This window comes from Artemia franciscana, chromosome 4 (assembly GCF_032884065.1).
Source record: "Artemia franciscana chromosome 4, ASM3288406v1, whole genome shotgun sequence".
NCBI classification, from domain to species: Eukaryota; Metazoa; Arthropoda; class Branchiopoda; order Anostraca; family Artemiidae; genus Artemia; species Artemia franciscana.
The window spans coordinates 61,081,793-61,103,682 of record NC_088866.1 but is presented as its reverse complement, the minus strand read 5'-3'; the positions used below and the strand labels follow the sequence as shown (position 1 = coordinate 61,103,682).

Below are 21,890 nucleotides of genomic sequence, written 5' to 3'. Positions count from 1 at the left end.
TTTGACCAGAGTCATCGTTTTGCAATCGGACACGCATATTTGTAGTTAATTTTAATATTTTTACGTGTGCCCATAAATTAGAATTTTTCAGGCAAGCATTCATTCGTCTTCAATGGCTCTGGTGGTGCAGCCAATAGAGGAAGTTTAACTTTTCCTCAGGCGCAACACATTCCCATTGTTTCACCATTGAATTTCAAGGCCTTGCAATAGGGACAAATTTTAGACATTGTCCCGATTTGAACACATCTACTCAAGCTATAATCATCGACTGGGTTGTACCTGAATGCCAGGCGATAACTTTCAGGTTGCTCTGATTCCTCGGCACGCTTTCTTTTCTTACTTTCTCTATCAGCAGCAAGCCTGATTTCTTGCTGTTCTTGTTATTCCTCGGCACGCTTTCTTTTCTTACTTTCTCTATCAGCAGCATGCCTGATTTCTTGCTGTTCTTGTAATTCCTCGGCACGCCTTCTTTTTTCACTTTCTCTTTTAGCAGCAAGTCTGCTTCCGCGTTGCTCTGGTAGTTCCTCGGCATGCTTTCTGTTCTTTTTTTCTCTATCAGCCTCAAGCCTGTTTCCTTGCTGTTCTTTTGATTCCTCGGCACGCTTTCTGTTCTTTCTTGCTCTATCAGCCTCAAGCCTGTTTCCTTGCTGTTCTTTTGATTCCTCGGCACGCTTTCTGTTCTTTCTTTCTCTATCAGCCTCAAGCCTGTTTCCTTGCTGTTCTTTTGATTCCTCGGCACGCTTTCTTTTCTGACTTTCTCTATCAGCAGCAAGTTTTTTGGCATAGACTCTTTGGGCATCTTCATCGGCTTTTGCCATGGTAAGTTCATCAGTCATTGTAAACTTAAACATTAATAGATTTCTACGTGAACATATGTCTTAAATATCTTGAATAACGTCACCGTCAAAGCAAAAATGACGACAACTAATTTCATGACGTCAGTCAACACAGAAACATGACGTCACCTGATCCACAGACAGACACACAGACAGACAACTTATTTTTATATATATAGATTGTTCCAAGTTTTCATCCGTCACGAAGTCTACGATTGAAAAGGATGAAGTACAATTGGCTGCAAAGTCAATTTAGTCCCTTCTTTCGATATTATTTTGTAGTTGTTTTTTTTTTAACGCTGAGGAATAGCCTTTGGTAATGTGATAACTGAATGCGTTCTTGTTTGAACATAACGTTTTAAAAACTTCGATAGGTTGACAACTTCATCATTTAACCGATAGTGAAGAAACAAGCACAAACGAAAATATAAAACAATGAGATAGTTTCGTAATAATTAAAAGAATGTCATCTATGGTATTTTGATCCTGAAAAGTAAGGGATAGCTTTATAATACCAGCTAGATTATATAAGATATTGTTCCAAGTTTTCATCCATCACGATGTCTACGATTGAAAAGGATAAAGTTAAACTGGCTGCAAAGTCAATTTAGTCCCTTCTTTCGATACTATTTTGTTGTTGTTTTTTCAACGCTGAGGAATAGCCTTTGATCATGTGATTACTTATCGATAACGAAGAAACAAAACCAAAAAGTTGCTCTCGCAACACTTTAGTCGGCGAAGCCGGACAAAGGTTGCCGCAACACTTCACGTTGCCCGGTCAACGTAGGTCTAGCTTCTCTTCAAAAGTTTCATTTTCTTCCTTGAAAATTTTCTGAGTGAGAAATTTTCGCTTACTGGGCAAATGTAGCTTTTAGCACTAATCTTTTCCTCGCGCCTTGCAGGCTCGAACTAAACTTTTCTTCAAATATAATTAGTAGTGTCATGCACACACTGAGACAAACACACTCACTGTTAGTTTTTAGCTTTTCAACTTCCTTGTAAAATTTTTTTGGGACTTTTGACTTTTTTGACAACTTTTGAATTACACAACGCAATGTTGATCGTGTACAAACTTGGTGTAAAAAGAAATGATTGCATTTGGAAAACAGAGAAATAACAAGAGCTAAGAGCTCATATGGCACTTGTGACGAGGCGAGAAGAGCTAAGAGCCAAGAGATCATATGGTATGAGCTCTAACAAAATTCTACGAATCAATAGATTGATTTGAAAAGGAAAATAAGAGGCTTAATGCCGGTCAAGATTTAAAATAAGAGCTCTGAGTCACAAAGTCCTTCTAAATATCAAAATTCATTAAGATCCGATCACCCACTCGTAAGTTATAAATACCTAATTTTTTCTAATTTTTCCTCTCTCTTTTGCCCCCCAGATGGTCGAATCTGGGAAAACGACTTTAGAAAGTCAAATTGTGCAGCTCCCTGACACGCCTAGCAATTTTCATCGCCCTAGCACGTCCAGAAGCACCGAACTCGCCAAATCACTGAACCCCTCCCTCCAACTCCCCCAAAGAGAGCAAATCCAGAACGATTCTGTCAATCACGTATCAAGGACATTTGTTTATTCTATCCACCAAGCTTCATCCCGATTCCTCCACTCCAAGTGTTTTTCCAAGATTTCCCCCTCCAACTCCCCCCAATGTCAAAAGATCTGGTCGGGATTTGAAATAAGAGCTCTGAGACATGAATTCCTTCTAAAAATCAAATTTGATTACGATCCGATCATCTATTCGTAAGATAAAAATACCCCAATTTTCATGTTTTCCAAGAATTCCGGTTTCCCCCTCCAACTCCCCCGAATGTCACAGAATCTGGTCGTAAAGCACAAGATCCTTCTAAATATCAAATTTCATTAAGATTTGGTCTCCGTTTCGTAAGTTACAAATACCTCAATTTTCAAAATTACCCCCCCCCCCAATTCACAAAAGAGAGCAGATCCGGTCCAGTTATGTCAGTCACGTATCTTAGACAGGTTTCTATTCTTCCCATCCAGTTTGATCCTGATCTCACCGCTTTAAGCATTTTCTAAGATTTCCGGTCCCCCCAACTGCCCCCCCCCCAAATTAAGCTTGATCCGGTTGAGATTTAAAATAAGAAACCTGAGTTACGAGGTCCTTCTAAATATGAAGTTTCATGAAGATCCGATCACTCCTTCGTAAGTTAAAAATACGTCATTTTTTCTTATTTTTCAGAATTACCCCCCCCTTCTAATTGAGCGGATCCGTTCCAATTATGTAAATCACGTATGCAAGACTTCTGCTTATTTTTCAAACCAAGTTTCATCCCAATCCCTCCAATCTAAGCGTTTTCCATCATTTTAGGTTTCCCCACCCCAAACTTCCCCCAATGTCACCAGATCCGGTCAGAATTTAAAATAAGAGCTTTGAGACACGATATCCTTCTAAATATCAAATTTCATGGAGATCCAATCACCCGTTCGTAAGTTAAAAATACCTCATTTTTTCTAATTTTTCAGAATTAACCCCCCCCAACTACCCCAAAGAGAGCGGATCCATTCTGGTTGTGTCAATCATGTATCTAGGACTCGTGTTTTTTTTCCACCAAGTTTCATCCCGATCCCTCCACTCTAAGTGTTTTCCAAGTTTTAGGTTTCCCCCTCCCAACTCCCCCCCCCAATGTCACCAGATCCGGTCGGGTTTAAAATAAGAGCTCTGAGCCACGATATCCTTCTAAATATCAAATTTCATTGAGATCCGATCACCCGTTCGTAAGTTAAAAATACCTCATTTTTTTAATATTTCAGAAATACCCCCCCCAACTACCCCAAAGAGAGCGGATCCATTCCGTTTATGTCAATCATCTATCTAGGACTTGTGTTTATTTTTCCCAACATGTTTCATTCCGATCCATTCACTCTAAGTGTTTTCCAAGTTTTAGGTTTCCCCCTCCCAACTCCCCGCCCCCGTCACCAGATCCAGTCGGGATTTAAAATAAGAGCTCTAAGACACGATATCTTTCTAAACATCAAATTTCATTGATATCCGATCACCCGTTCGTAAGTTGAAAATACCTCATTAATTTTTAAGAATTACTCCCCCCCCTCCAACTACCCCAAAGAGAGCGAATCAGTTCCAATTATGTCAATCATGTACCTGGGACTTGCGCTTATTTTTTCCATCAAGTTTCATCCCGATCCCTCCACTCTAAGTGTTTTCCAAGATTTTAGGTTCCCCCCTCCAACTCCCCCCAATGTCATCAGATCCAGTCGGGATTTAAAATAAGAGCTCTTAGGCACAATATCATTCCAAACATCAAATTTCATTAAGATCCAATCACCCGCTCATAAGTTAAAAATACTTCATTATTTCTATTTTTTCCGAATTAACCGGCCCCCCCACTCCCCCCCCCCGATGGACAAATCGGGAAAATGACTATTTCTAATTTAATCTGGTCCGGTCCCTGATACGCCTGCCAAATTTCATCGTCCTAGCTTACCTGGAATTGCCTAAAGTAGCAAAACCGGGACTTTAGGGTTCCCCCCTCCAACTCCCCCCAATGTCATCAGATCTGGTCGGGATTTAAAATAAGAGCTCTGAGACACAATATTATTCCAAACATCAAATTTCATTAAGATCCAATCACCTGCTCATAAGTTAATAATACTTCATTTTTCTATTTTTTGTGAATTAACCGGCCCCACACTCCCCCCAGATGGTCAAATCAGGAAAAGGACTATTTCTAATTTAATCTGGTCCGGTCCCTGATACGCTTGCCAAATTTCATCGTCCTAGCTTACCTGGAAGTGCCTAAACTAGCAAAACCGGGACCGACAGACCGACAGACCGACAGAATTGGCGATTGCTATATGTCACTTGGTTAATACCAAGTGCCATAAAAATGATACGAATATTAATTTATTAGATTGCTACGATGGCTCATGAATAGCTACGTTAAAAGAACAACGAAGTAAAGAAAAAATGTGCGTTCAAAATAAGCCCCTGCTGCATAGATGCCTATTTGCAAGTCCAACTTTTCGTAGCTCTGTGTTTTTGGTTAGTAAATAATTTTATTTTATGAAAATAAAAATAAAATATTGTTAATAATAACAATGAGCCAAGAGTCGATATGTACTCGAATAAACGATACAAATTAAAAAGCTTTGAATTTTATTACTAGATTTAAAGATTGCGGTTGAAATAGAAAGCGTTAAAAGAAGAAAATAAGAAATTATGTTAAGCAAAAGGAGAAGAGTTACGGTCCCCACACCAAGATCCTTACCAGAAAATACTTTTAATCCGACCACTGAATACAAGGTTATTTATCAAGGCTTTAAAAATAAAGGCTTTAGCTCTTTTCCCTTGACTCTTGGAGCTAATATTTTGACACTTTTTCTTCTTTTTTTCAATTTAATGGTCAACTTCCAATTAATAGTTTAATCTTGTATTAACCTCACAATATCCACAAATCGATTTCTTGAGAATAATTGCTTCCTAATCAATGAGATGTGCAACGCTCTACAATTTTCAAGTCCCTTAATATTTAAATGGATCTGTTGTTAAGATCTCTAAAGATTTAGCCCTATTAAAAAGAATGTATGCCTGAAAATAAGATCAGTTATTCGCAAGTGCATCTCTTGGCCGTTTTGTGTTTCTGGCTCGAACATAATTTCATCTTGCAAAAACTTAAATAAAGAGTCGATATATAATAATAAACAATGAACCAAAAGCCAACATGAACTCGATTAAAAGATGAAAATTAAACAGCTTCGAGTTTTATTACAGTACTTAAGAAGCGAGGTTTAAACAGAAAACTTCAAAAGCAAATTGCGATTAACAAAACTGTCTCCATGCTAAGATACAAAGCCCGGAAAATGCCTTCAATTTATCCCTTGAACACAGAGTGAGTTTAAACACAGTGAACACAAGCCTGTTTAAACACAGGATTATAAACGGGTTTCATATGCGTAATAAGTTAACTATTCAACTTAACAAATGAAGCTTTTCATATGAGGGATGATGTAGATATCTGATTTAGTGATTAGAAAGACGAGATAAAGTATTCTAGGGGGAATGCTACATTTCCTGTATTTTCCTAAGATTTATCTTGTTTTATTTCTAATTGAAGGACAATCTTGAGAAAATTATGGTTTCCTTTCTTTTTGCCTTGAATAAGAATGGTGGAGTTTTTGAGTTTTCTAAAACTAAAGAAAAAAAGAACTAAAACAAAAAGAACTGAATTGTCAGAAATGTTTTAAGGCGGTTTCCCAAGTTCTCTCAAATATTACAAAAGCAATAAACGCTTGATACTTCTAAACAACATAAATAGGTGTCACGACGCTTACAATACTTAAAGGCATACTGCTTAAAAGATGTCTAAATAAAAAGGGCACATTTGATAATTTCGTAATTTCCCAGAAAGCAAAAAAAAGCAAAGGTTTTCACTGGAATAGTCATTTTTGTGAATTTAAACAAGAACAAGTCTTAAAAGTCTCAGTATGTGGGTTAACTGTGCGGCTTTAGCTTGTTATATTGGCAAATAGAATCCGCTTAGATGTCCTTAGGGATACTGAAACCAGTGGTACCAGACGCCAAGTATAAGGTAGCACAGCAATAAAATCGAAGACGTGCCGAAGACACCTTCTTTGTGGCAAAACTCGGCCAAAGGTGCAATATTTAGCGGAATTCTTTTCGAACTGTGCTGTAATTCTAATTCAATGCCTAGCCTCACGGAAAAAAGAGTCCAAACTGCGTAAATGCTTATAATAACGCTTTGGATAATGAATGGAGTCTTGCCTTTCCTTAAGAATTGTTTCACTGTTTTAATCTAGTTCTTGCGTTGCGTGTTTTATTAAAACTTCAGTCTTTTATTACATTAGCTCATAAGTTTTTTTTGACTAGACGAACTAAAACCAGTGTCGCTACATTCCTCGTATAAGATAGTACAGCAATAAAATCGAAAATGTGCTGAAAAACCATTTTTCTAGCAAAATGTGCAATTAAAAAGTCCACCAGAAGGTACAATTCTTAACGTAGTTCTTTTCTATAAAAAAAAAAAAAAAAAAAAAAAAAAAAAAAAAAAAAAAAAAAAAAAACTAATCCAAAATCAACGCACAGCCGCTACAAAAAAACAAAAACAAAAAAAAACGACTAAACGGTTTAAATGCACCCCATCTAATGACAATGATATGGGTATTGAACCGAGTACTTTTCGTAGGAATCATTCCAGTGTGTTTTAAGCTAGTTCTTACGTCACATATTTTATTAAGAACTTCCGTCCTTATAATAGATTATCTCGTAATATCTTTGAGTCAGACACGCTCAAACCGGATAGCAAAACCATAAAATTGAAAATATGCCGAAGTTACCATTTTTCTAGCAAAAATTCGCCAAAAGTACAACTTAAAAAAAAAATAATAAAAAAAAAAGACCAATCGTCATGAGAAAAATACGCTGATTTGAAGACTGCAGCAAGTAAGCCAATGATATACAGGCCAGAATGGCTCAAATGTGTCCAATCTGGTAACACTGACAGAAAAAATTGCGATTTCCCCCATGAACTACATATATCTCAGAAAATGTAACCAGCGGATGGAGATTCACAAACGGAGTCTTTTCATTACCTTCTTTTAGCATCTCCGGAAATACAAATTTTAAACATACAACAGTAGTAAATTCCGTTTAAATTTCAAAGTGGTTGCACTTTTGTGTCTTCAAGATGGGAATAAATGTCTTTTTCCAAGATATAAATATGCTCCCCCCCCTTCCAAATAAGACCCAAATAAAGATAAAAAAGGATACCTTAAAAACTACCCCACTGTCAATCAGCCGATAGTTGTACAACTCAGCTAAAAACTTGGCCGTGGCGATTCTTCTTTGATTTAATTTAGGGATATTTGTTTCAATCCCAAGTCTTATGTCTTCCAGTACAGAATCTATTATCTGAATGACAATACCCTCCTATAAAAAGAAAATAGCCAGCTATACTTCAGTACACAGTCAGAGGCACCATTGGGGGGGGGGGGGTTAGGGGTGGGCAAATGCCCACCCCAGATTTTCCAGGGGACCAAAGCTTCCACCAGAAAGTGCCCTTTTCCGGCCATAATTATCCATTATGTCCAACATAATCCATTCTGTTCAAATGATTTGAACTAACTGCACGCCTATTAGCCAAAGAGCGTAATTACCTGACGACCCTTGGGGTAATTACGCTATTTGCTATTAATCATAGTAAATTTTGAAAGTAGATTAGATTCATAATAAAAGTCTCAAGTTCTGTCAAATGCCCCATGCCCACCCCAAGATTTGGTCCAAATGGCCCCTCTGTACACAGTAAAAGTAGATATTATTGACACTTTTCAGAACTTCTGTCTTTTCTGCTAAAGAACTTCACGGATGGATAAATCAATAGTTATAGAACCAACTAGTCTTGATCACCAGAATCTTTTGATCCCATAAAAGGAGAAATTGAGTCGTAAATCACCACTTAGCTGGCTGTCTCTGTAAATTCAATATATCTATGATTAGTATTGATTACAGTAATCCTTTAGTGTCAAAAAACAAGATATCGAGTCTCACAAATACTCGCCTATAAACACATCACGAAAACAAACGACGAAATAAAGAAACAAAAAACTTGCATCCTAGAACATTTTGTTGTTAGGGTCGGGCTTGTTCCCAGCCAAACAATCCCCCCGCAGAAATAACCCTATAGAAATCCCCCACCTAAAATTTCCTCCAGAAAACTTCTACCCAAATGTAAAATTGAGCAGCCAAATCGAAATTATGACAAATAAAGAGAAGGGAGAAAAATGCACAATTATACATCAGGTACTAATAAGGAGGAGCGTGGGTTATTGTGTTGGCCGGGGGGTATACTGGATGTCTATTAGAGCGTATTTTAATGTTCAAATTGTCTAAATGTTCATGTGCCTTCAGATAAATATAGGAAGAGGTATGGAGGGAGTGCATAGTAATTAGTATCTTGTCTCCCTTCGTTTAGATTAAGTCTAAATAACGGTGCTGCAGGGTGATTCCCCCATCTTGTTGGGGGAGGTAGAATCTTCAGGGAGAGGGCTGGGAATTTTCCAGGGGGAATAAGTCCTGCACCTTTATTAGTTAGCATACTATTAACATAGTTTAACAATTGCCATTTTTATATTGAGTTTTGTCGTCAAGGTTTGTCTTTTTATCTTGTACTTTAGACTATTATCTATACTTTTATTATTTGACATTTTTTTTTATCCCATATTTTATCGATTTTTCAATTCTTAAGCTAAGTTCTAATAAGAGATGAACCCTAGCGATGTCGATGGACCGATATGATGTCGGAACATTTTAAATGAAAAGCAACAACCGATATCAGTATCCCTATTTAGCACTATTGACTTACAACATAATACACTGCAGCACCAACAAATGTAAACAAGTCAAACAGTTCGTGGTAAGGTGCGACCCGGCTCAATAGTAACCAAAACTCTAAAAAATGGAATTTTGATACCAATAGCTACATCAAAAGAATCGCATTTTAATGCTGGTTTTAAATATATAAGTTTCATCAAGTTTAGTCTTACCCATCAAAAGTTACGAGCCTAAGAAAATTTGCGTTATTTTAGAAAATAGGGGGAAACACCCCCTAAAAGTCATAGAATCTTAACGAAAATCACACCATCAGATTCAGCGTATCAGAGAACCCTACTGTAGAAGTTTCGAGCTCCTATCTACAAAAATGTGGAATTTTGCATTTTTTGCCAGAAGGCAGATCACGGATGCGTGTTTATTTGTTTTTTTTTTTTTTTGTTTTTTTTTTTCCCAGGGGTGATCGTATCGACCCAGTTGTCCTAGAATGTTGCAAGAGGGCTCATTCTAACGGAAATGAAAAGTTCTAGTGCCCTTTTTAAGTGACCCAAAAAATTGGAGGGCACCTAGGCCCCCTCCCACACTAATTATTTTTCCAAAGTCAACGGATCAAAATTCTGAGATAGCCATTTTATTCAGCGTAGTCGAAAAACCTTATAACTATGTCTTTGGGGACGACTTACTCCCCCACAGTCCCCGTGGTAGGGGCAACAAGTTACAAACTTTGACCTATGCTTACATATAGTAATGGTTATTGGGAAGTATACAGGCGTTTTCAGGAGGATTTTTTTGGTTGGGGGGAGGGGTTGAGAAGAGGGGGATATGCTGGGGGAACTTTCTATCGAGAATTTGTCATAGGAGAAGAAAATTTCCATGAAGGGAGAGCAGGATTTACTAGCATTATTTAAAAAAAACAATTAAAAAATAAATGTGAAAAAGCTTTTTCAGCTGGAAGTAAGGAACAGCAATAAAACTTAAAACAAATAGAAATTATTACCCATATGAGGGGCTCACCTCCTTCTAATACCTCGCTCTTTACGCTAAAGTATTTTTAGAATTTCAACTATTTATTCTACGGCTTTTGTGATTCAGGGGTCATTCTTAATGAATTGGGATAAAATTTAAGCTTTAGTGTAAAGAGCGTGGTACTGACGATGGGGCGAATCCCCTCATATATGTAATAAAAACATGAGAATACAAAAGTTCTTTTCGTAAGCTAATTTATAAGTTACGTAAATCTTTTACCAATAAAAAGATTCGTAAAAAATTAAAAGTTGTAGTTGCCTTTTTAATGAGCCAAAAAATTGGAGGGCAACTAGGCTTCGTCCCCCGCTCTTTTTTTCTCAAAATCATTCGATCAAAATTATGAAAAAGCCATTTAGCCAAAAAAAAAAAAAATATGCAAATTTCGTTTTGATTATTCCTCTGCGGAGAGCCAAAATCGAAACATGCATTGATTCAAAAACGTTCAGAAATTAAATAGAAAAAACAAGTTTTTTTAACTGAAAGTAAGGAGCGACATTAAAACTTAAAACGCACAGAAATTACTTCGTATATGAAAGAGGCTGCTTCCTCATCAACGCCCCGCTCTTTACGCTAAAGTTTTTTACTGTTTTAAAAAGAAGAATTGAGAGAAAGAGTCAAACTTTAGCGTAAAGAACGGGGCGCTGATGAGAAAGCAGCCTCTTTCATATACGAAGTGATTTCTGTGCGTTTTAAGTTTTAATGTCGCTCCTTACTTTCAGTTAAAAAAAACTTGTTTTTTTATTTAATTATGAACAAAGGACTGCGGTAAGCTAAGTAAAAAGTACCCTTATAATAAATACGAATAAAATAAGCAGTATTGACGATACTGATAAAGCTATCTAGGAATAGAAAGAAAAGCATACTGGGAAGTACTGAACACCTTGGACTGTTTAGCCAGGACAAATGGGCGCTGGAAACAGATCCTTGCTTAGGTTGTAAATATCCTTGTAAACCAGTTTGGTTCGATTCAGTATTTATATTTTATTCACTGTCTACAGAAAACTCCTCATTGTTTCTTTATATTTTGGACTTCTTTTTTCTACAAAAATAATTTTGTACCACCAACTTCATTTTTTACCTTCTTGAACCACTACGGGTTCAAGAAACCTTCAAATTTATTCAAAAATGTATTACATCTACCCAAGAAGTTAAATACCCTCCACATGAGGATATGCCGAACGTAATAGATCAATTAAATCACTAATTGGGAAGTAACTTAGATTCTCTGTTTTTCAGAAATTCTTTACTCTAAAAAGCCGTTTATAGCCGAAATAAAGGGACAATATAATTTTTAATCATAAAAAAACACTTTACATTGTAATTGTCCCCCGAAAACCCTTTGAAATGGGCCCACGACAATTACAGCTCACAGAGAAGAAAAGAAAAGAAAGCCAAAATATTAAAGGATTGGGATGCTATATCTATTCTAATCCTTTTAAAGATATACTCAAGTTTCTAAAGAAGTAATTATATGGAACTTCTTCAAGGAAACTACTAGCCAACTCGATTACTGGGATAGACTCATTTTATACAATTTTCTTCATATATTGTTCCCATGGAAATAAGCAGTAGGAATTGGTGGAATGTATTCATTCCATAAATGTTACCATTTTTTTCTGTCTCCGTTAGATACTTTTTCATTCTTCGATAGTTTTACTTCAATCAAACAGTTCGTAGTAAGGAACTGTAGTAAGGAGCGACCCGGCTCAATAGTAACCAAAATCTAAAAAACGGAATTTTGATACCAATAGACACATCAAAAGAATTGGATTTTAATGCTGATTTTAAATATATCAAATAAAAAAAAAACTAGTGTTTAAAACTGAAAGTAAGGAGCGACATTAAAACTTAAAACGAACAGAAATTACTCCGTATATGAAATGGGTTGTCCCCTCCGTAATCCCTCGCTCTTTACGCTAAAGTTTGACTCTTTGCCACAATTCTGCTTTTTAAAAAAATTAAAAGCTTTAGCGTAAAGAGAGAGGGATTGCGGAGGGGACAACCCATTTTATATACGGAGTAATTTCTGTTCGTTTTAAGTTTTAATGTTGCTCCTTACTTTCAGTTTAAAAAAGTAGTTTTTTTATTTAATTTCTGAACGTTTTTGAATTAATGCATTTTTGATTTTGGCCCTCCGCACATAAATTATTAAAATGAAATTTTCATATTAATTCTTTTTTGGCTAAATGGCTTTCTCTTAGTTTTGATCAGACGATTTTGAGAAATAGGGGGTGGAGAAGGGGGCCTAGTTGCCCTCCAATTTTTCGGTTACTTAAAAAGACAACTAGAACTTTTAATTTTTAACGAACGTTTTTGTTAGTAAAAAATATACATAACTTAAGAATTAACTTACGTAACAAACTTTTGTATATTTTTTATTATGTATATGAGGGGTTTGTCCCCTCGTTAATACCTCGCTCTTTACACTGAATCTTAAGTTTTATCCCAATTCTTTGAGAATGACCCCTGAATCAGAAAGGCCGTAGAATAAATAGTTGAAATTACTAAAGATACTTTAGCATAAAGAGCAAGGTATTTATCTCCTCTTAAATACCTCGCTCTTTATGCTAAAGTATTTTTAGAACCCCTCATATGCGTAATAATCTCTGTTCGTTTTAAATTTTAATGCTACTCCTTACTTTTAGTTGAAAAAAACTTTTTCATGTTTATTTTTTCATTTTTTTTTTTTTTATATGAATGCTAGAAAATCCCGCGCCCTTTTCATTGAATTTCTCTTCCCCCATGACATTTTCCCCCAAGGTAAGATCCTCCCACATAGCCCCCTCTCCTCAACCCCACTCCCAAACCAAAAAAATCCCCTGAAAACGTATGTACACTTCCCAATAACCATTACTGTACGTAAACACTTGCCAAAGTTTGTAACTTGAAGCCCCTCCCCTAAGGACTGTGGCGGAGTGAGTCATTCCAAAGACATAGTTATTATCGTTTTCGACTATGCAGAACAAAATGGCTATCTCAAAAATTTGATCCGTTGACTTTAGGAAAAAATGAGCGTAGGAGGGGGCCTAGGTGCCCTCCAATTTTTTTGGTCACTTAAAAAGGGCACTAGAACTTTTCATTTCCGTTAGAATGAGCCCTCTTGTGAGATTCTAGGATCACTTGGTCGATACGATGACCCCTGGAAAAAAAAAAAAAAAAAAAAAAAAAAAAAACACTCACCCGTGATCCGTCTTCTGGCAAAAAATACGAAATTCCACATTTTTGTATATAGGAGCTTGAAATTTTTGCTAAAGGTTTCTCTGATACGCTGAATGCCTAAGAAGGAATTTAAAATCTTAACGCTGAAATGCGTTAAGATTCTTTGACTTTTAGGGGGTGTTTCCCCCTATTTTCCAAAATGAGGCAAATTTTCTCAGGCTCGTAACTTTTGATGACAAAGATTAAATTTGATGAAACTTATATATTTAGAATCAGCATGAAAATTTGATTCTTTTGATGTATCTTTTAGCATAAAAATTCCGTTTTTTAGTTTCGTTTACTATTGAGCCGGGTCGCTCCTTACTACAGTTCGTTACCACGAACTGTTTGATAAGTGTCAGCAAGTTTAGTCTTACCAATCAAAAGTTACGAGCCTTAGAAAATATGTCTTATTTTTGGGAAAGGGGGGGGGAAACACTGCCTAAAAGTGATAGAATCTTAATGAAAATCACACCACCAGATCCAGAGTATCAGAATACCCTAATGTGGAGGTTTCAAGCTCCTATTTGCAAAAATATGGAATTTGGAATTTTTGCAAGAAGAAAGATCCCGGATGCGTGTTTATTTTTATTTTTTTTTTCAGGGGTGATCGTATCGACACAGTGGTCCTAGAATGTTGCAATAGGATTCATTCTAATGGAAATTAAAAGTTCTAATGCCATTTTTACGAGACCTATAAAATTAGAGGGCAACTAGGCCCCCTTTTTGTTATGTGGGAGGATCTTTCCATGGAGGAATTTATCATTGTGGGAATAGAATTTTCATGAAGGGGGCGCTGGATTTTCCAGTATTATTTTAAAAAACAATGAGAATTTAAATTTAAAAAAAAAACAAGATTTTTCAACTGAAAGCAAGGAGTAACATCAAAACTTAAAACGAAAAAAAGTTATTACGTATACGAAGGGTTCTTCTTCCCCTCCTTAATACATCGCTCTTTACGCTAAAGTATTTTAACAATTTTGAACGAGCTATTTATTCCAATTAAACGGCCTTTGTGATTCAGGGCTCATTCTTAAAGAATTGGAACAAAATTCGAAATTTAGTATAAAGCATGAGGTAGTGACGAGGGGGCGAACCTCCTCATACACATGTAAAATAAACGAACACAGAAGTTCGTTACGTAAGTTAATTCGTAAGTTATGAATATGTATTACTAATAAAAACTTTCGTACATAAATTTAAAGTTCTAGTGGCTTTTTAAGTAACCAAAAAAATTGGAGGGCAACAAGGCCCCCTCCTCCACCCTTTTTTCTCAAATCATTCTGATCAAAACTTCGAGAAAGTCATTTAGCCAAAAAAAGCAAAAATGAATATGCAAATTTCCTCTTAATTACTCATGTATGGTGAGGCAAAATTAAAGATTGCACTAATTCAAAAACCTTCAGGAATTAAATTAAAAAGAACAATTTTTTAACTGAAAGTAAGAAGCGACATCAACACACAAAACAAACAGAAATTATTTCCTGTATGAAAGGGGCTGTCCTCTCCTCAACGCCCTGCTCTTTACGCTAAAGTTTGACTCTTTGTCACAATTCTACTTTTTAAATTAATAAAAAAAAACTTTAGCGTAAAGAGCGGGGCGTTAAGGAGGGGACAGCCCCTTTCACGGAACAATTTCTGTTCGTTTTGTGTCTTAATGTCAATCCTTATTTTCAGCTGAAAAAAACTTGTTTTGTCTTTTTTATTTAATTTAGTACAGGAGTCGATTATCACGATCGTGAAAGCCAAGGAGAACAGGATAATGTATCATTAATCGATCTAGTTATTTTCATAAATAAGATAATTGTTTATCATTCTTATAAATAAATTTACTTATCTATTTTTATTGTCCAGTTTTAGTAAATAAGTCTATTTAATTGTTTAATTAATTATTGTCATGTATGAACAGTTCGGCTTAAGAACTTAGATTACATTCCATTTATTTATTTCCAACCCATCAAACAATGGAAACAGTACACAACGAGAGAGTAAAGAAGAACAAAAAAAAAACATCACAACGTCAATTAATTTTGAAAAAATAATTTGAATTATAAATTAAAAGGCACTGCGGTCTAGAAAATTATTAACAAGCTACATAAAAACCAATTAAACATTAAATATTTTGGAGCAACACAGATTAAGAATAATAATGATATTAATTTAATCAACTCCAATTGATTAATAGTGGCTGTCCGAAAGCTAAAACATTTCAAAAGGCTACAGAATAAAATCATCGGGCATCTAGAATACTATTTAATACCAGCGTTTAAAACAAGTTTAAACACTAAGTGACAGTGACATATAGACTACTTCAAACTTTGCTGTCTAAGAAGGAGGGGGGGGCACGGATGAAAACTGGTTATAATTCGAAACAAATTTTAACAGAACTATCTCTTTTACTTAGGAAGGGGGCTAACCTTTATTTGGTCGTCACTCTTGTAAGACCCACATGATTATAAGAGAAAGCAAATTTAAGACGGCCATGTTCTTCATTTAATTCTTACATATACCCTTGTAAAATGTTTCACTAGTTTTCCAGATAATCAATTATAGGGAACTTCTGGCGAAAAATGAAGAGGCGTCTGCATCATTGGAATAGGCTCATTTCACCAAAATTTAATTCACAAAGGAGGCAATAAGTTGAACGTCAGATTCAAAACATCTGCAGCCCAAAGGAATTAAAAAGAAAGCAGATGTGCCAGATGATGTTAAGATTTTCTGACAAGGAGATAATACTTAAACCATATACTAAAAATGAACTTTTTAAACTAGGTTTTCAAGAAAGAAAGGGAAAGGGTTTGTGTATATCCACAATATTGTTGTGGATATACAACAATATTGATAAACCAATTCATGAAAGAAAGAGAAATCCATTCTGCACTTTTGTTTTGTTTTTTCGATTGATTTCAAGTAATCAGCATCTAGGTCAAATACTGCGGAACCAAGGCGTAGCACGTCACCACGAATAAAGGAAATGACATTATGTGTCCATTCTGATTCTATTTTACAAATTTTTTTCATGTTATGCGTGTTAGTCAAACACTGAAAACGACAGATATGATGCGCCTTTACTTTAAAATGACTATTACAGGCCAAAGCAAACCAAATTAACATTTCAAGTAAAAAAAAAAATCCAAATAAGAGCGAACATACTCACATACATATGTTGGAAGTATTATTACATGTTATATTTTATATAATGTTATATATATTACAAGCTTCAAAAATATTCATCTGCAACCTATAGCAATTTGGGGTCTTTGCTTTTAAGGCTGCATGAGTTGTGTTCCACCAGGATGCACATTTAATGCATTTCGATAATTCTGAATGATATGCTTATCTAGGAATATCATCTGGTTTCATGGGAGTTTACGGTAGAGCCTGGGATAAGACAGGCGTAAGAGTGGGAGAGACTACTTGCCGTATAATCAATTTGAGCCATTAAAAAGGGCACTGGCATTTTAATTTCGGTTTTGAGCTCGATACTTTTCAGTCAGCATTTAGCGTAAATCGACATTTATTGGTAATTTTTGCGTTGATGTTATAAACTACAGCCTAATGTATTTGCCAACAATGTAGTTCTTCTGCCCTAAGAATGACGCATGGACGGATGATGGATAGACTTATCTATTAACAAATGAACTAACATCATTTTTATGCAATCCTATTAAAGGGGTTATGCCAGATTTGCCTCTCACTCAATCGGGCAATTTGGCTTGGCTTTTTCTACGATTAGCCATGGCTTGATGCCCACAAGTACTTGATTTCAACAGAAACCTCGCTCATTGACCTACAAGTCAATATTAATCTTCCATTCAAGGGTTACGCGTATATCGGCCTGAGTTTCAATCCAACCAAAACTTTTTTTTTTTTGAACCGTCTTCGACAGCTAAGACGTCACCCCAAACCCAATCTTTATTTGTCAAGATTGAGAGAGAAAATGCTTTTCCCTGGATCAAAATTCAAGCATCACCAAAGGAGGTTCAAGGCTTCTCGTGGTGGGCCATGCTAATTATGGTCCACGTAAGTTCAAGTTCATTTATTTATTAATCACACATAAATGTATATATATGACATAGGCCCATGGGGAGACAAGCTCGAAAATCTAGGCCTAGGCAAAGATACAATAACAACATACACTACAATACAAAGATAAACATGACGGCAAAGATACAATAACATAACAATAATATGAAAGTAGCAGCTAGCCCAGGATCTTTCAATACTATTGAAGAAATTAAAAATTTCAATATTATTAAATATAAATTAATACTGGAAGATAGCTGAGAGGCCCATAATCACCCAGAGCAACCACCAGAGTAACTTTGCCTTACTAAAAAGATACTTAATTAAAAATAATCCTGAACTAAATCAAATGTAAGTTTCCTTTTTATTAAATGGATAGAGGAAAATTTATCAATAAGAGCCTTGTGAGCATCCCAGCACCGAGCTATTGACACAAACGGAGCGACTTTAGATCTCTCAGTATTATACTTGTCAATGTAGATACTCTTTTTTTGTCGAGTGTTATAATTATGTAAATCTTGTGATCGGGAGAACAAACTTTGATGGAGGTAATATGGCATTTGATGGAGGTAATATGGTAATATGACATTTCTTAATGTCATAATTGATTTTGAAAAGCATTGCTTCAAAAGCAAATTGTTGAGAAACTGGAAGTATATCAAGATAAGTATATAAAGATGCTGTAGAAGACTTATTTGGAAGTTCAATAGGTGATGGAATAAAAAGTTTAAGGATTCTTAGGGCTTTATTTTGTAAAATCTGTATTGGTTTAATACGGCTTTTAAATGTAGATAAATATACTAGAGAACAATAATTAACGTTAGTCTGAATCTGAGCAAAATCAATATTTCGTAAAGCAGAGTAGGGCAAACAAAGCTTCAATCTTCGTATTAAACCAACATACCTTGAAATATTTAAGCGTAGATATTGAATGTGTGTTTTAAAAGATAAGCTTTCGTCAATCACAAGTCCAAGGCACTTTATCATTTTCACCCGAGATATTGATAATAGATACTTTGAAGAAGTAACTCGGGTAATACGAGGGCAGATATTTGACTTTCTGCCGTAAATTATGAAATTTGTTTTTGATACATTCAAAGCAATAAAATTTGAAGAACGCCAATCAAGAACATTAGAAAATGCAGTGTTCAGTTTTGCCTCCAACTCCTCGTCATTCTTTTTACGCTAAAGCTTTTAATTGGTTTAAAAAGTAGAATTGTGGCAAAGAGTCAAACTTTAGCGTAAAGAGCGAGGGATTGCGGAGGGGACAACTCATTTCATATACGGAGTAGCCTAATTTCTGTTCGTTTTAAGTTTTAATGTCGCTCCTTACTTTCAGCTAAAAAAATTAGTTTTTTTTTTATTTAATTTCTGAACGTTTTTGAATTAATGCATGTTTGGTTTTGGCTCTCCGCACATAAATTATTAAAATGAAATTTGTATATTAATTCTTTTTTTGGCTAAATGGCTTTCTCTTAGTTTTGATCAGACGATTTTGAGAAATAAGGGGTGGAGAAGGAGGCCTAGTTGCCCTCCAATTTTTCGGTTACTTAAAAAGGCAACTAGAACTTTTAATTTTTAACGAACGTTTTTATTAGTAAAAAAATACGTAACTTAAGAATTAACTGACGTAACAAACTTTCATAACCTTATATTTTTATTATGTATACGTTGGGGTTTGTACCCTCGTTAATACCTCGCTCTTTACACTAAATCGTAAGTTTTGTCCCAATTCTTTAAGAATGACCCCTGAATCAGAAAGGCCGTAGAATAAATAGTTGAAATTACTAAAATACTTTAGCATAAAGAGCAAGGTATTTATCTCCTCCTAAATACCTCGCTCTTTATGCTAAAGTATTTTTAGAACCCCTCATATGCGTAATAATCTCTGTTCGTTTTAAGTTTCAATGCTACTTCTTCCTTTCATTTGAAAAAACGTTTTCATGTTTATTTTTCATTGTTTTCTTATAGTAATGCTAGAGAATCCTGCGCCCTTGTCATTGAATTTTTCTTCCCCCATGACAGATTCCTCCAAGGAAAGATCCTCCAATATAGCCCCCTCTCCTCAGCCCCACCCCCAAACAAAATAAAATCCCCCTGAAAACGTCTGTACACTTCCCAATAACCATTACTATATGTAAACACTGGTCAAAGTTTGTAACTTGCAGCCCCTCCCCCAGGGATTGTGGGGGGGTAAGTCATCCCCAAAGACATAGTTATTATAGTTTTCGACTATGCTGAACAAAATGGCTATCTCAAAATTTTGATCCGTTGACTCTGGGAAAAAGATGAGCGTGGGAGGGGGCCTAGATGCCCTCCAATTTTTTTGGTCACTTAAAAAGGGCACTAGAACTTTTCATTTCCGTTAGAATGATTCCTCTTGTGACATTCTAGGACCACTTTGTCGATACGATGACCCCTGGGAAAAAAACAAACAAAAAAACAAACAAATAAACACGCACCCGTGATTTGTCTTCTGGCAAAAAATACAAAATTCCACATTTTTGTAGATAGGAGCTTGAAACTTCTACAGTACGGTTCTCTGATACGCTGAATCTGATGGTGTCATTTTCGTTAAGATCCTACGACTTTTAGGGGTGTTTCCCCCTATTTTCCTAAATAAGGCAAATTTTCTCAGGCTCGTAACTTTTGATGGGTAAGACTAAACTTAATGAAACTTATATATTTAAAATCAGCATTAAAATGCGATTCTTTTGATGTAGCTATTGATATCAAAATTCAATTTTTTAGAGTGTTGGTTACTATTGAGCCGGGTCGCTCCTTACTACAGTTCGTTACCACGAACTGTTTGATAAAACCTCTTATAAATTGTCTTCTCAAGTATTTTAGAAAATGCTGACAAAATAGAAATAGGGCGGTAATTTGATGGATTTTCAGGAGAGTCACCTTTGTGAAGCGGAACTATCCGCGCTTCTTTAAAAGCAGATCGGAAAACTCCAGTTTTAAATGAAAGATTAATTATATGCTGTAATGGTAATATTATTGCAGACAATATTTCTTTAACAATTTTAGAACTAGATCCGTCAATTCCCGCTGAATTACCTGGATTTAGATCACGCACTATTTTTGTTATTTCAGACTGAGAAATAGGCCCGAAAAAAATTTAATTACTTTGAGGAGATGGAAGGTATGAAGAAAAATGTTTATTACTACGTGAATCAAACTGGTTCATTACTGATGAAACACTTTTCTCTCCTATTTTAGCAAAATAAGTATTCAAAATATCAGCCACTTTCTCCGATTTATTAGTAGTCGAACCATCTTCTAAACTAATAACTTCAGGACAATTAGACTTACTTTCTTTTTTTTATAAAAGAATTAATTAAAGACCACGTTTTGCGAGGAGAATTATGAGCTTCTTCGAAAGACTTTTTATAATACAATTGTTTCGACAAACATATCAGTGTGGTTAATTTATTTTTGAAAATTCTAAAATTTTTAGTATTATAATCAGTTGGATTCTTAAACTGCTTTTTAAAAAACTGATTTTTTTTTTAACTGATATCAAAATTCCAGACATTATACATGGCCTTATAGGAAATTTTTCTCTGCAAATTTTAATCGTATGGGCAACTAGAATCAAGGCAGCAATTGAAATTTCTTAGAAAATTATCAGTTGCCATATCTGTATCCTCCGTGGATATTACATCCTGCCAATCCAATAGTCCAAGGCTTTCATTCAGGTGCTTTAATGTTATTTTATGTATTAACCGTCCTTGACGTTCCTTACTTACCTGTGGTATTTTATAAGTAAAAGCTAAATCTGAAACCAGCTGGAAATGATTCCGTAGACAATGACAAATGACTAGAGGCTAAATTTTCTACTGTACCTTCTACTATTGTGTGTCTACAAAACACATTAGTTTTGAAAAAGTGCAACGCTGATTTTTTTTTTCCCCTGCTTAAAACAAAGGTCAATAGAAAAGCACCTAATTGTGCCCTTTGACACATAGTTGACATTCCTCCTTGAAGTTTGAATGTTAATAATTGCACCTTGCTGTAATATGTTCTTTTTGCTCTATATTTAGAAGTTGTTTGACTTAATTTTTTTATTTCAGTACCCCACATTTGTCTTATATTTTGTTAGCGGGTTTTCAATTAATAATAATAATTTTTATTTCTTCTACACAAAGTGGGCAGGAAAAAATATGATACATGGGAAACATATATCTTTTTCATTAGCCAGCCCTACTTCTTTGACTTTGAAAGTCTTCACTGCTGGATCTTGTCCGAAAGGCTGGAAAGCAGCCATTGTTGCCATGAACTTCTATAATCCAAATCGGCAATTAAAATTTGAATTTTTTTTGCAAGAGACATACTATGGGAGATTTGTTGTCCATAGAGGGATGCAGGTGTCTAAGATGACTTGAGCCTCCTCTCTACTTTTTAAACTCAATCGATTTCACCATCAAACGCTTTACACAGTCATGCCAATCAGTGGCGGTTCAGTTGTC

General features: G+C 35.4%; 1 protein-coding gene across 3 annotated transcripts in view; it reads right to left on the bottom strand.

Annotated features, from left to right (window-relative positions):
• The window catches only part of LOC136026682 (regulator of nonsense transcripts 2-like), a 173,421-nt gene that overhangs the window by 66,600 nt on the left and 84,931 nt on the right, over positions 1-21,890 (bottom strand). For 2 of the 3 annotated variants that reach the window (XM_065703426.1, XM_065703425.1), the window contains one exon: positions 7,609-7,767. The exons of the other annotated variant lie outside the window; for it this stretch is intronic. In XM_065703426.1, the coding sequence (XP_065559498.1) occupies positions 7,609-7,767 (159 nt within the window). The remainder of the gene's footprint in view (positions 1-7,608; positions 7,768-21,890) is intronic. 3 annotated transcript variants of the gene reach the window in all.